The sequence below is a fragment of the Rhincodon typus genome, chromosome 1 (genome assembly GCF_021869965.1).
Source record: "Rhincodon typus isolate 14 chromosome 1, sRhiTyp1.1, whole genome shotgun sequence".
Lineage (NCBI taxonomy): Eukaryota > Metazoa > Chordata > Chondrichthyes > Orectolobiformes > Rhincodontidae > Rhincodon > Rhincodon typus.
The window spans coordinates 167847667-167863596 of record NC_063332.1 but is presented as its reverse complement, the minus strand read 5'-3'; the positions used below and the strand labels follow the sequence as shown (position 1 = coordinate 167863596).

At 40.0% G+C, this 15930-nt stretch overlaps 1 protein-coding gene across 1 annotated transcript in view; it reads right to left on the bottom strand.

Moving 5' to 3' along the window:
• The window catches only part of tbck (TBC1 domain containing kinase), a 147846-nt gene that overhangs the window by 101359 nt on the left and 30557 nt on the right, over positions 1–15930 (bottom strand). Inside the window, exons 13-17 of the mRNA XM_048611333.1 lie at positions 13450–13512; positions 10546–10672; positions 8639–8689; positions 7747–7830; positions 1994–2079 (exon numbers count right to left, since the gene is read on the bottom strand). Of these exons, the coding sequence (XP_048467290.1) occupies positions 1994–2079; positions 7747–7830; positions 8639–8689; positions 10546–10672; positions 13450–13512 (411 nt within the window). The remainder of the gene's footprint in view (positions 1–1993; positions 2080–7746; positions 7831–8638; positions 8690–10545; positions 10673–13449; positions 13513–15930) is intronic.

Below are 15930 nucleotides of genomic sequence, written 5' to 3'. Positions count from 1 at the left end.
ACTTCAGCCCTCAGCATTGATCCTATCCACTCCTTTACCAATTAGTGACTCCTTGCTGAGGTAGTCCTCTCCAAGAAATATAGGGTATTTACTCACAAGAATACAGATGGAAAGTGCACAAATTGTTCAACAACATACAGTTTTATACCAAGCCCAAACTTGTCCATATCCAAATGTTCACATCAGCATCAAGCATTGAAATAAATCGTTTTTGAAGGTGGCAGGTTGTAAGGGGCAGGAGAATCAGCACATGAAAGGAAATGAATTGTTCTGGTTTAAACAGACAAGAACTTGTATTTCAGTGCTGTTTAACTGCACCAGCTATTGGCTTTCAATACAAATAGAAAGATGTCTTAAAATCAGGGATCAGAGGTAATGGGAACATACTAAACAGGACAAATGCCCAAAAAAGGCAAAATGTTTAAGTTTATGCTAGCCTCTGAATTCTGCTACTCAGGTAAGGCATTGCCTGTGCATCATGACCAAAACGTGAAAATATTGCAACCATACACAATTCTGAAACTTGTTGTAAACACATCATGTAAGCTACAATGCAAGCAGTTAGTTGTTCTCTTCTGATTTAACTTGGAGACAGGAATGTTGTCTGAGACACAAGAAGTTTTTTTAAACTTTGAATTGTATTGTGGGGTTTTCTCTAAATTGTGAAGTGCATTGGGAACAATGGAATTATAGGATAAATTCTGACATTTACCTGTGCTGCTAAGAAATTAATTGAAATAATTAATTAATATCTCCATTTTATATGACACAGAAGCTGAAAAGGTCTTAAAATTTAAAAGATATATGTTTTACATTTACAAATTTGCAACCAAACTATTAAAAACAGACAATGGAAACTGTAATTGATATTACTGACATTGAAGTTACATTCATGCTCCACAATAGTGAAAGTATGTTAAGGTCGACACTTCTGTCAATCCCTGATTACATGGCTTTCCCCAGTGTCTTTTGTCTCTGAGTTGATTGATGAGAGTTGCATGGCAATGACAGGTTGACACTCCTCAGACTTTACACCTTTCTTACACCACTTTTGGTCTCCAAATCATAAGGTTGAGAGCTCAGGGACAGCAGCATATAACCTGGGCCAGTACCTCAGTACTGTACTGCAGCAACATTGCAGTATCAGAAATGCCATCTTTCAGATGAGATGTTAAACAGAGGCCCCTGCTACTCCCACTCCGGGCAAACATAAACAGAAACTATGGACCCGTTCAAACAGCAGGGATTTATAGCTAAAATTCTCTACCGACCATCACTATCCTAAAGAGAATAATGGATCATTACTTAATTTTGCTGTTTGGGGAACTGATCTGGGTGTATAAGCAAATTACTGCAGATCATGGAACCTGTACTGAAAACAAAAAATGTACTCGTATCAGCTCTGATGAAGTATCATCTCGACTCGAAATGTTAGCTTGCTCTCTCTCTCCATGGATGCTGCCTGACCACTGAGATTTAAAGCATTTTTTGTGATCTGGGTGTACAGTGGCTGGCACATTTACCCACTAAAATAACAGCAACCATAATTCAGAAAGTAATCAATTGGCTGTGGAACACTTTGGAAGAATTGATAGGGTGCTATACAAATATAACTTCTTTCTATCTGTGGTCACAATGTTATAGTAAGGAGTGATCCGCTGGCATGACAACGATGTTTGTACTGAACCAAATGATACCCAAAAGGAGGAGTCTCTCAGACTTGACCTCCAAAGTGGCAGTTTCATGATGTGCACTCTTATTCACCCTCATTAACATTTGACTATCCAACCTAGTTTCATTTATCATCAAGGGAAAACTGTAGAATATTTTGACAGTTATTACTTTATCAAGTGCAGGCTGACATTTTTTTTCTTATAAGTGGTGCCCTCATTATAACCCCCAACACAAATCTGAGATCTACTTTTTTTGGTAAAACCACATTAGAGGATATTGAAATTCAAGAGAAAAATTTACAAGGATCCTTAGTACTTACATCTGGAATGAAGCCAATTTCGTTGAGATGGTTACTCAGCTCTGGGTCATGAAAAGCAATCATCTGGGAAAACACTGTCAGATACTCTGCAACAAGGAGAAATTTTATTAATTATCAAACAAAGAAAAACTGATGAAACACTGGTCTTTAAATAATACTGATTGCTTCATAACCAGTCATACAGAAGACCTATTCACTGATACACAGGCAATGACACACCCAACCACAGTTTTCAGGTTGTCTACACAAAGACTATCTTAAGTGATTAATTTAGGAATGATCTGTGCCTCAATAGTCACAACCTGAGACCATAAGAGCTAATATCTCAGTTTTATGACATACAAATAGTGATCCCCTGTAATAGCTTGGGGGAAAGGCATCACTAACCAACACAGTTTGATTTTACACAATAAAAGCACTGCAGTTACTATCACATCGAACAGTCACATTGAGAAGCTTTACTCAAAGTAATGCTGAAATGTTTTGACAAGTACCAGATCTTGTTTTTTAAATGCAGTGCTGATATAAAGGAACAACTTGTACACTGACACAGCACGTTGATGTTCCTGGACTCTAACAAACTCTCAAACAGTGAGGCCAAAGCTTTAAGAAGGTGGCAATGCCATGGGAAGGGAACAAAGAATTTATTGGAAACTGAAAGCTTTCGTTAGGAGGAAAGAACAAAAGCAGTTCATTTGAGTGGAGATGGCTGAGAGAAAATTTCACAGAAGCATTCATAATTGTGAAGTATTTTAATCAGATACCTGGGGAAAAATTTTCATCAGTTAGTGAAACAATGTCAAAGGCGTAATTTTCAAGACCACCCTCAAAAAGAATGAAAGGATATAAAAGAAAAATTAGTGTTTAAGAAAAATAAGAAATGTAATGCAACTAACCAGTGATTGAAGCACAATCTGAAATAGTTTTAAATAGTTTTAAGTTTTGAAAATGAAAAACAGTAGAATGTTATGGCAAAAGCACAGGGGATCAGAGCTTAGGTCTACATTCCTAGTGATATATTATCTCATACATCACATTTTTAAACGTCTCAGTTCATTCCTATGCGCTTGGTGCAATACGGGCACAAAGCTGGTACGGAACCATTTTGCTTTTGATCTCATCAGATTTTGCTGTATCTGATGCTTCACTATAGATTTGCCTTTATCAACATTTTTGCAATACAAAGAGTGCACATAAGGCAAATATTCCTTTCCTGATAGCCCTGATACAAACATCTCTGCAGGATAATCTCTGCACTGATGTGAAGAAAATGCAGACATGGAGGACAAAACTGACTGAAAGAAACACCGATTCTTTCACGATAGATTGGATCCAGAGCGTTTCTTTTATGCAAGTCTAACAAACATCCTGGCACCAGGGCATTGAGTAGTCCAGTAGCTAAGTTACTGGATTCCTCACCCAGAATATTCAACAAGAACAAACTGCGCCCATCAGCTGATAGCCCAAGGACGAGGGGACACATTTTTAAGATTTTAAGCACGAGATGCAGGTGGAATGTGAGGAGGAACTTTTCTTAAGCACACACAGTGGCAAGGGCCTGGAACTCACTGCCCACAAGGGAAATAGAAACACTCAACAACTTCAGAAGGAAATTAGATGGACACTTGAAGGAAATAAACTTGCAGGGGCGTAGGGATTTAGAGAGTTATCTGGGACAGCATGCCTGCATCCATTTGCTGGCTGAATGGCCTCCATCAAGCGATTAGTTACTCTATTGTCACAACGCTGATGGGAGAAGTGTGCAGTGGTAGTCAAACTCCACTATTTCACAAGTTGTCATAAAGATGAAATATGACCAATTTAATCAATAGGGTGGTTAACGCCAGAGTATGAGCACAATCTAAGAATAGATGTGAATAGACGTATTTATTATAACAAACATATCCTCTAAAAAGTGGTAAAATGGATTAACTCCTAATACATAAACTTAAACTATTCTGCTTTTCGGTGATGCTATCACATTGTTTTGACTGAAGCAATGCTCAATTCAATAGCCGATTTGGAAGTTTTCTTTCTTTGCCGAGTCTTGTATGTTATTTCTTCGCCGAGTCTTGTATGTTATTTCTTCACGCATTGTGCATGATGTTTTTTGGAGGGGTGGGGGGGGGTGGTCAGTGGCAGTGGAGATGTTTGTGATTTAACTTGCTTGGAGGTTTCTGGAGGTCTGAGTGTCCACACGCTCATCTCCTCAGTTCTGTGACAAACTGCTACTTTAAAACCAAATCTAAAGGCTTCTGGTGGGCTGTTATTCTTTTCACCCCAAAGACATTTGGTGCCAGCTGATCTCAACAAAGTGTCAAATTTGAGTTTCAGCACAAGTTATTTGCTCTTGCAAAAAAAAAGTGAGCGAACACCACACTGTTCCATTTTTGTTTCAACAAAAATCATTATGTCCACTTTCTAGTTTGGATTGCCATATAAAAGATGTGTAGACCTTGCACAGCTCCACTACTGAAGGAGGTAAAATGCCATCTCTGAATGTGCTTCATCACAAGGTAGACACGAAAATCCAAGTTATTTTATCGGCTCCTGAGGAGCAAGACTCCATCCTAGGAAGAAGCCTCCAAAACGTGTTCCTCCTAATTCACGTTAGGAAAGAAGGAGATTGAAGAACTGGGGATTTGGAAGTGAGATTTAAGATCAAAGCTTTCCCATTGGAGCACATATAGAAACAGAAACTTGAAAATGCCTGTCATTATTCTTAGAACATGGAAAATAACTGACTCCAGGAAATTTAATACAAGGTATGGTAAACCATTAAGACAGCAAGGTAAGATTTGGCCTGAAATTTGATACATATCAAGTTGCGACTAAACTAATAACTGACTGTTAAATGCACTCATGAGCTTCAAACAGAGCATCACAGAGAAAACACCACCTTGATTTTAGTGAAATTCATACCAAGTGATTGATTGCTTAACTGATGGTGGCTACACATACTCTCAATCTGCAATTTGAGCATTAATTAAACAAGAAATTAGCATTCAAAGTAGTATAAACATGAATGTTTAGACAGTATTTAAACAGTCCAGCAAAACACGATGTGAGCAATGCACATGATATGAAAGTTGAACTTCTTTTCAAATCCTCTACGAGATATTAGACTCAACCAGTTCCTAAAGGTCTTCAGTCAAAGCAAGATCTCATCATTTCACCTCCACACAAAACTCGTACCAGTCAACCAATTACGGTTCAATAGCTGCAGCATTGATGGACTTCCCACTTCCAGCCTATTACTTCATTATTAGATGTTGCAACCTGGGGAGGTTTCTACAGCATAGGGGAACCTGCGTGTAATGTAGTGTAAAGTGAGGTTTACAGTTTTGTATTGGGACTATGCAATAAAAAGAATTGGAGATTGTCCAAATTAAATAGAGTAAAAGCAAATTAGACGTGTGAAATACAAATCAACTGCGCAGGATCTTTAACCAGAAGGATCAAGTTATAGCCTTATATCCCATACAAAAATGTATTTCCATGACTGAGCTCAGAGCTAATGGGTTTTATTTTGTGCTCCTACAACTGCTGCATGTTAGCAGTGCCACACACTGGACAATGCAAGAACTGTTTGATGTCAGCTAGAGAAAACTGAAGCATTCCTAATCTTCTACAACTCCATCCTTCAATCACCCAAGTTTAATCTGTTCATATTCTGAACACAGACAGTGATAAAGACAATTAAATCAACAGAAATGCTGAATAAATAAAGACCATTTCTCCAACTAAAAGGATTGGCTTGCTGCAAAGTTCTTATTTCTGCGGATTCTCTGAAAAAGCCAGCTTGGACTGAAACCACAAGCAGAGTGACTTCATCACTTGGTCCCACAACACTTCCCCCAATCCCCTTAAATTCTGCTAATCTGTATTAGTTTAGAGAGCATTAAACAACTAATTCACACAGAATGGAGCTGTTATTTGGCTCGCTTCTAGTGATTACCACATTCTATTGCGGATGAATGCTTGCAATCAGTACCTGAAATAATTGCTGCTTTGTGCTCTGACCACCCGAGATGCAGAAGGTATCAGGAGCTGAAGGTATCTATTTTAAATTACCCTTTTTAATGGAGATGACTTGATGTTACGCAGCACAATTGGCTCTTTTGGTGGCTCAGTGACAACCAGATCAATGAACATGCTAAATTTGGATAATTGGTTCCCACCTTCATTCAGTTACCACGCAGCAATGCCTGCTGAAGGTGTTTGTTTGTGCAAGATCAGGTGAGCCCCAGGCTCATATGCAAAATCTCATGACACACAAAATCAAGCCACAGGTACATAATATCCTCTTAACGGAGTTGTTGAAGGGTAGCTACCATCAGAAAGCTGGGCCCCCAGAGAGGAATCAGATGGTGGGGGACTTGGACAGAAGATTGGTGAGCAATAAAACTAGTGTGGTGAAAAGCAATAGTGATGTACAACACTTCCAAGAAAATGGTTGATTTCTTCAATTTAGAACACCACCCCAGAGACAACCAACCCCAATCCCACCCCAGAGACATCCCACCCCAATCCAACCCAGAGATATCCCACCTCAGAGACACTTGATCTCAGTACTACCCTGCAAGCCCATTAAAAAAAAAGCCAAATACCACTCAAAAGACCTACTTGCAAAGTGTATTTACAAAAATAAAAAGCCAAAGGGCAAGTGGAGCATCTTTGTGCCATTCAGAGGCATTACGGAAATAGGGTTTACAGTTACCACTCCAATACCACACTTTTCTGCAGTCACCCCCACCCTTCAAGTGTGTAATGGGCCCCAGCATTCTACAGGCTTTATGGGTCATCCACTAGAAAGCTGGTAGGAGTTGGGATGAGCAACACAAAATCCATCTAGTCTGCTGATATAACCTGGTTATATCAAGTTGGGGAGGGGGGTTTCCATACTTTCGACTGCGCCATGGTCAATCAACCATGCAACTAATAGATGAGGATCAGTCTTAGTACAAAAACTGAGATGTATGGTCCTTGTTCACAATCTAATGGGAAATGCATTGTTAGACAAATAGGATCGACACAGACCCTGGTGAGTTAGATGACAAAACATTGTTAGATAATACCCCTTGGAATTAATTCCACAGCAGCTGTTCGAAGTTAAAGGGTATTAAGAGTGTTAAAAAGGCAATAATTCAATTAAGTAGTTTGGATGAGACAAAGCACAGAAGTCAAGCATTGACGAGCAAAAGAAAACACAATATTGAATTACTGCTTTAGATTCATGATACATGAGTAAGACAGATAAATTTTGTTTTAGAATGAATCATTTAATAACAACTCCACTGAAAAATAAAAGAGAGAGATCAGTTCGGGTTCTGCTGTAACAGTATTGTACAATTAAGACATTAAAAACCGAAAGAACTGCGGATGCTGAAAATCAGGAACAAAAACAGAAGTTGCTGGAAAAGCTCAGCAGGTCTGGCAGCATCTGTGAAGGAAAAAAAAAATCAGAGCTAATATTTCGGGTCCGATTTGAGGAAGGGTCACTGGACCCGAAACGTTAATACTGATTTGCTTCTTCACAGATGCTGCCAGACCTGCTGAGCTTTTCCACAACTTCTGTTTTTGTTGTTGTGTTAAAGGCATTATTCCCCTTCCTGCTGGAGACCCTGCAGAAATACATTGGGTAGCACATACTACAGAAGCACATTTAGCTATCCCACTGGTTGGCTTATTCAAACCAGTTTTTTCATGTAATGCACAGACTAACAACATGCATAAGGAACCTGGTGATTTACCTTGTATGACGTGAGAATTGTCCTTCAGAAAGAAGTTATACAGGTATTTGGGAATAAAGGCAGACATGCAAGCATACGCCAAGGCTGCAACAGGAAGACAACGTCAGATTCTGAGTGGTATGTTGTTTCACTACACCTCATCCTCCCCACACATACAAATAAAATTCCATTAAGTTACTTGCATTCTCTTTCCCTCCCTTTTTTCTTGATCTCCCTGTAACATGCACCAGTTTTAACCTGTAAATAGGCACTCGGTTTTGACATTCTCAAAACAATTCAGTATCTTGCCTTTGGTAGGCCACTTGGGCTAGCTTAGATTAGTTCACCTGTCCCTCTTTACTCACCCATAAAAAGGTACCCTTACAACCAATTCATTCTTCATTGTGTAAGGCATCAGTAGAAATAAGTCACACAGACCACAATTGGATTAGTTTTTCTGTTTCTTTAAATCACAGTTCTTGCTGGGAAAAGTTACCTAGATTCTGTACGATTTTACAAGCTATTAGAAGCCATTTAATCCACTGCTCTCCAAAATAGCTGCCCATGGCTTCCCCTCCTCTGTCCTTTCCTCATACTATTTAAACATTTATTTTTCAAATTATTTATCCACTTCCCTATTAAAAGTTATGATTGATTCTGCACCCTTTACTGCTTCTGATAAATGTTCTAATAACCCTCTGTAAAAGGTAATGCTCTGAATCTCTCTATTTGTGAAACATGCTCTCCAAGTGACTGAATTACCATGCAGTGGAAATAATTTCCCCCGATTTCAAACCCTGAATAATCCGATCTCCTGTAACCTTCCAGGTTGTGTTGAAACAAATCCCTATTCCTCTAAACTGTTCTCACAGCCAAGGCCTGTCATTCTGTCACCAACTAATTAGATACTTACCTTCATTGTTGAAATTCAGATACAGGAACGGTGCACACAAGGAGTCCAAACCTAGTGCAGAAATATATTTCAAAGATGAGAACCAGTATTATAAATCTTAGTCACCAAATATATAAGCTGATTATAGGTAGGCAAAACAATTTAATAATGGGGAATATTGATCATGTTATTGGAAGCTCCCACTAAATGTGTTAAATCTTTTGTCACACCTTCAAATTTTCATCTTTATCAAGGCCTAGTAAATAAGTCTGAGCCCAAACCCTCTATTTACTTATGTGGCACAAGCCAAAGATGAAGTGCAATAGATTCCCTCTGAAAAAAAGCAAACTACAGATGCTGGAAATCTGAAACAACACAGAGAATGCTGGAGAAGCTCAACATCAGGTCTGGCAGATCTGTGGAGAAAGAAACAAAATTAACATTTTGAGTTCAGCATGACTCTTCTTCAGAACCTCTGAACAAGTGTCATAATGAACTCGAAACATTAACTCTGTTCCTCTCTCTGCAGATGCTGCCAGAGCTGTTGAGTTTCTCCAGCATTTGCTGTTTGTGTTTCCACTTCCCTCTGATACTTTAATCCTAGGACATGATTCTGGATTCTGGATTCTGGATTGGAGCTCTGACACTGGGGTCACATGCAGGCCCTGATCCATTCCTATGTTGGAAGTAGCCAGTCAGTAGCTATATCCTCGATTGGCCAATTAATTGCCAGAAGATGCATATACCATCCAATCAAGGATGGCACGTGAGCTGTTGAAGCTGGAAGGCCAGAAGGAGAAGGAGTTGCAGCTGCTAACAACAGAAAGAGAGAGACAAAGGGACGCAGCTTCTTAGCTCTTTCAGAAACGAAATGGCCACAGCTGCTAAGCAGCCATCAGAGAGGCCTGCATAGATGATTTGAAGTCCCACTTTCAGCCTGCTTTGCAGAGATTGCCTCCAGGTAGTTTTTGAACTTCTGAACAGGGGATGCACTGCAAGGTGGCTTGAAATTTTCAATTAGCCTTGGATCACTAGCCTTATTTGACCTCAACAAGCTGGTGGTCATTCTGGCCTCAATCCAGGCATTGGGAAAACTGGGGACAGTGTGATGCTTGCAAATTGTCACACCAGCCAGTGGCATAGAATTATGCGCTTGCCTGCATTCCACCCTATAATGAGAGAAAGTCTTGCCTCTGGAATATCTACACACTGCCAGATTGACAGTCTGATGAAGTCCTTTGGAGGGGTCACAAATTCACAACAGATCAATAAAGCGGAAGTGTGGAATTCCTTTAGTTCTCTGATGAGGCAATTATTTTTACTTTGAGTTGAAAAGACTGCAAGCTGAGTTGCCTCAATTTTTGCAGACCGACATACTGCTGGTACAGTGTAATGATTAATGGTTTCAGACGAATTTACGATAAACATCGCTACATGCTGACTCCAGCATCAAGTCCTCACTGTTCAGTTCAGCAGCTTTCTAGTCATGAACAGTGAAGATGTGAACTTGTTCACAGTTGAGAGACAGTTCCCTCAACCAAAGCAACATTATTTCAATATACAGAGGAGATGCTGTGCATTAGTTAAACATATGGGAAAAAAATTACTGGGATCGATAATCAGGAATTTTTAAAAATCCAATTAGTTTCAGAATGCTCATTGTTTGGTGTAGGATTTCCTTTAATTACTGTAGTATTGATCATCCCAGAATGTTAGCTTATTTCTCTGTGACAAGAAGAACTTGGATTCCAAATTTCCTTAGCGTGTCATCAGGTGATATGATTGTGACAGAAGATAAGCCAACTAATTGCCACAGAAATAGTAGGGGGTAAATTTGGCTTTGCCTAACCTGATCTATTTAAACAGTTAAAGTGTACTTAAGGCTGCCACAGTCACTATCCTTCATCAACTGTGGCAGTTAAACTCACCTTGCCAGTAGACTAGTTCCTGATGGGAGACTACCCAGGCCTTTAACACACGTCTGAACTTTCTATGACCCTCTGGTGATGACAGCAGCTCATCGTACTGATGGCAGCGTGGAATGTCCACCTCAATCTGAAAGGCAATCAGCCATAGAAACAGATATTGATGGACAGACGTTGCAAGTTTGCAAACACTATTCTAATCCAACCAGGGGAAAGGATGTACGAGAGAGGGCTGTTTCCTGGCTACTGAGAGAAAAAAATAGAACCGGATTGACTTCATCAAAGCTGTTGCCATTTCTCAGGAAGTTTGGATTGCAATGGTTGTTGCTGTGTAGTGTTGAGAGGACTTGCTGAAGCTTGACTTTCACAGGTGGAAATAAAAGCTGAGGAAATAAACCAGGGTCAAAGACAGACAGAGCAAATGTTATTTCACAGAGGAGAGTCATAATTCCTTGCAGGCAAGTGGAGAATATATCATAAAAAGCCCTTCTTAACTTGCACAAATTATATCTCTAAGTGCACTGCATTGACAATTTCTAAACATCTTAACATCTACCCTATATATGGGATATGAAGGCCTGTAGAACACTATTTATAACTTTCATGCTGTTTATATTAGGATCAAAAGTGAACTGGGGTTAAGTCACTTTTAAAATAAATCACTGGCAGGGACAGTGTATGTGCTGATCCATCTATTTTTGTGATGTGTATGGAATATTTATGCTATACACTGCAAATAAATTTTCATAGCTTAATGAATTAAAATGTAATGCGATGCCACCTTCTCAAAAATTATTTAATAGAATTTCAAGTTGAAGGAATTGATTTAACATCATCCCAGATGCAATACTTGCATTTATACAGCACCCTGAATTTTTAGAACATGCATTTTTGTACTATATTCGATGTCCTCAAGATATCCCAAAGCATTTGAATCCCAATTGAAGACTTTCCGCAGTCAGTGTTGTTGTGAACACAAATATACCAGCCAGGTTTTGCAAAGACTCAAACAGAAATTAGATGAACGACTAGATCATCTATTTCTGGTGATGTTGATTGGAAAAGGAAATCAATGGCAAATGGACTAAGGCAGCTGACATGATGAAGGGGAAAGCAGGTAGTCTTTGCAACATGGATTGCTCAACTTGGGTTTAATTGGACAAGATTATAAACGGTGTGAGACAATGATGAAGGGAGGGAGATGGAATCAGATTGTTTGGAGCTGACAGCAGGCATGAAACATGATAGTTTTAGTCCACACAAAGTTTAGCTGCAGGCAGGAGGAAAAAGAAAATACTTTTACTGGAGGTTGTGCAGCAAAAGTTCAACTAAATTCATCCAGAAATGATAGGTTTGTGCAATGATGAGATGCCCAGTAAATTAGGCCCGAATTCTCTGGGGTTTAGAAGAATGAAGGTGATCTCATTAAAACATTCAAGATTCTGAAGGGAGTTGATAGGGTAAACCCCAAGAGATATTATCTGCTGGTCTGGGAATCTAAAACAGTGGCGCAGTCTCAGAATAAAGGTGTAATCATTTAGGGACTGAGATAAGGAGAAATTATTGCTCAAATCAAGAAGGCTGCTGATTCACAAGGCAAGTTTTTGTAAGGAAACCTTACCTTCCCGGCTGCTCCCTGGCTCACACTCTCACCGCTCAAGTCAAGAAGGGATAGGGTTGTAAAGAAGGTGTATGGTCTATTGGCTTTCATTGGCAGGGGAATTGAGTTTAAGAGCCACGAGGTCATGCTGCAGCTCTATAAAACCCTGGTTAGACCACACTTGGAATACTGTGTTTAGTTCTGGTCGCCTCATTACAGGAAGGATGCGGAAGCTTTAGAGACGGTGCAGAGGAGATTTACCAGGAAGCTGCCTGGACTGGAGGACAGGTCTTATGAGGAAAGGTTGAGGGAGCTAGGGCTTTTCTCATTGGAGCAAAGAAGGATGACAGGTGACTTGGTAGAGGTATACAAGATGATGAGAGGCATAGAGTGGATAGACAGAGACTTTTTCCCAGGGCGGAAATGACTATTACGAGGGGGCATAATTTTAAGGTGATTGGAGGAAGGTATAGGGGAGATGTCAGAGGTAGGTTCTTCACACAGAGAGTGGTGGGTGTGTGGAATGCACTGCTGGCAGTGGTAGTGGAGTCAGATACTTTAGAGACTTTTAAGCGACTCTTGGATAGGCACATGGAGGATAGTAAAATGTAGGGTATACACGGTAGTTTGATCTTAGTAGGATAATAGGTTGGCACAACATCGTGAGCCGAAGGGCCTATACTGTGCTGTACTGTTCTATGTTCTATTGCGAAGGTTGTAGGTGTCCCATTGTTGAACTTGTTTAAGGCTGGGAAAGACAGAGTTTTGGTCTCAGGAAAACAAAGGGAGTGAGCAGAAAACTGGAGTTGAAGCCTGTGGTTAGTCATGATTGTATTGAATGATGTAGCAGACTCGATGAGCAAGTTAGTCTACTCCTGCACCTATCTCTTACATTCTTATGCTCTCATCCAAGACCAGATGTCAACCAGGCAGTCTGACAACATAGTGGTAGTGCGTTCAGAGTAGTACAGGGCAAGTTGAGCTGTGTGTCATCAGTATACATGTTGAAACGAGCAGGATGTCGATAGATGATGCTGCTGGAGTAGCTGTCATGGAAAAAAAAACTGTGCAGACAATGTAGTCTCAATAAGTGCCTTCATGTGTTGTTTATCTCCAGAAATTATGTTGGTGCAAGAATACATTCCAATTAATGACAGATGGTGGTAAAACATTGTATAAATCCTAACAATGCACTTCACCTGTAATTTCACTTCAAGTACAAAATGAATTAACAGAATATTTATGTAAACTATTCTACCACTGATTAAACAGTACTATGAAAGGCCTCCACAGTATATCTCCCTTACCTGTCGATCAGTGGGTATTGGTGTATCCTTGTCAATTGCATCATATTTTGCTTGGATATCACCCTGAAAAGGAGAATGGAAGCAATGAAGTCAAATAATGCCTGTTAAAAATTTGAACTGTATGTGTCTGTGTGTGTCAACTAAATTCATGCTCCACTCAAGTCTTCTCAATCTTTCCTCTTATTCCCACCTCTCTCATATGCTTGTCTATAAAAAAGAAAATCCTCATCACTATTAAATGGATGACTTTTTTTTAAAGCAGTGACCCCACCAACGTCTATATTCTCTATAAAAGGAAACATGCAAAACTGGGAGGGGTCTTGGCAGGGTGTACGTTTAAATAAAGTCTTATATGTTTCAATCTTACTCTTCTAAACTCCAGCGGAAATAAGACCAACTCGTCCAACCTTTTCTCCTAAGACGCCCTGCCCATCCCAGGTATTGGGGTAGTAAACCTCCTCTGAACTGTCCGCTGTGCTCCAGGTGTGGTCTAATTGAAGTATAACTTCCCTACATTTGTATTCAATTCCTCAGCAATAAATTATAATATTCTATTAACTTTTCTAATTACTTGTTTACCTGCATACTAACATTTTACAATATATGCAATTCTTCCTAGCTTCGAAACATCTATCCTCGGAAAACTATATTTGACTCTGGATGCCCCTTGTATAAAAGGTTAAGGGAGAATGATAAGCAAACAATGGAACGTCTACAAAGTCTAAAAACGGGCACTTAATTTCAGCTGAATTGCCTTTGTGGAACCTTTTTTTTTGATTTTGCCAGGAAACAGAGATCAGAAAGTATCCTATTTGACATCGTGAAAGCTCAACAGGACTAACTGTGATACAATAAAGTATTTCTCTTTTTAATCATGTGCGAAATGAACAGCCTTGATTAATGCTGAAAGGATGTTTCCCCTTGTGGGAGGGACAAGAACTAGGAGACACAATTTAAAAATAAAGGTCACTTGTGTAAGACAGAGATGTTGAGAAGAATTTGAAAAGTCTTTCTCTCAGACGGTTGAAAGGCTTCCATGGCAAGCAATGCAGGCAGGGTCATTGAACATTTTTATGGCAGCGGTCAATAAATTCTTGACTAACAAGCGAGTCAATGTTTCTGTTTACGTATCCATGGGACGTGGGGTTCGTTGGCTAGGCCATCATTTATTGTCCTCAGGGCAGAGGGTAGTTAAAAGTTAACTATGTAGCTGTGGGTCTGGAGTCATATGTAGGCCAGACCTGGTAAGGATGGCAGATTTTCTTCCCTAAGAGACATTAGTGAACCAGATGGGTTGTCATTAGGGTAGATTTTAAAACCAGGTTTTCATTGAACTTCAGTTTCACCATCTGCCATGGAGAGATTCTAACTTGAGTCCCCGGACATTAGCCTGGGTTGATCAATTACTAGTCCAGTGATATTACCACTACACAGCCACCTCCCTAAAATTAATCGGGGGGATTTAAAGTTTTTGAGAAGACCAAGACATATAAATAACAAGCAGGACAGAACACCAATGCTTCACCGGAGGCGCACTGACGATGTTACCTAGCAGGGTGATGGAACGTCTACAATCAAATACACAGGCTCGGCGAGCATGTCTACAACCTCAATCGGGGCAGATTGGAATAGGAAACCGTGGCCACAATCAGATCAGCTATCATCTTTCTGAATGGTGTACCAGACTCTTAAGACTATAACGCCAACTCCTGTTCCTAATTTGTACATCTGTATGTACTTTCTTGGATCTTGGTCAGAAGCTAATTCAGGGACTGCACTGTGACAGTTGTAACACGTTGTTCTACATGTTGCTTCACTAACATGCCAAATGCTGAAGAATCTAAAGGGAAACTGAACAGATTCCTGATTCAACAGGGTGCAGAGGAATGAAAACCGAAAGAACTGCAGATGCTGTAAATCAGAAACTAAACCAGAAATTGCTGGAAAAGGTCAGTAGATCTGACAGCATCTATGAAGAGAAATCAGAGAGAACGGGCTCTATCTCCACCTTTTGTTTACTCCTTAACCCCTCTCCCACCCGATCTTCTGTATATAAACCAACATTTTTCTAGCTACTATCAGTTCTGAGGAACGGTCACTTGACCTGAAACGTTAACTGGAAGAACAGCATTTCATTTTCTGCTTGTGGACCCTGCAGCCCTCTGGACTCAACATCGAGTTCAATAACTTTAGGGCTTGAGCTCTCCCAGGTCCTTACCCCAACCCCCACACACCAGGCCTGTTATCACATACTCTGCCAATACACACAACCAACCCATTGTTAGTCACGAACAGTTTCCATTAATAGCTATTCACCCTCCAAGCTAGATCATTATCCACTCCTTTGTTTCTCCAACTGTTCTCTCTTTGGGCTCTATCCCCAGCTATTGTTTAATTCTTATCCCCTTTCCCCCACCCTATCTTCTGCATGTAAACCAATATTTTCCTAGCTACTGAGATAGTAGGAACTGCAGATGCTGG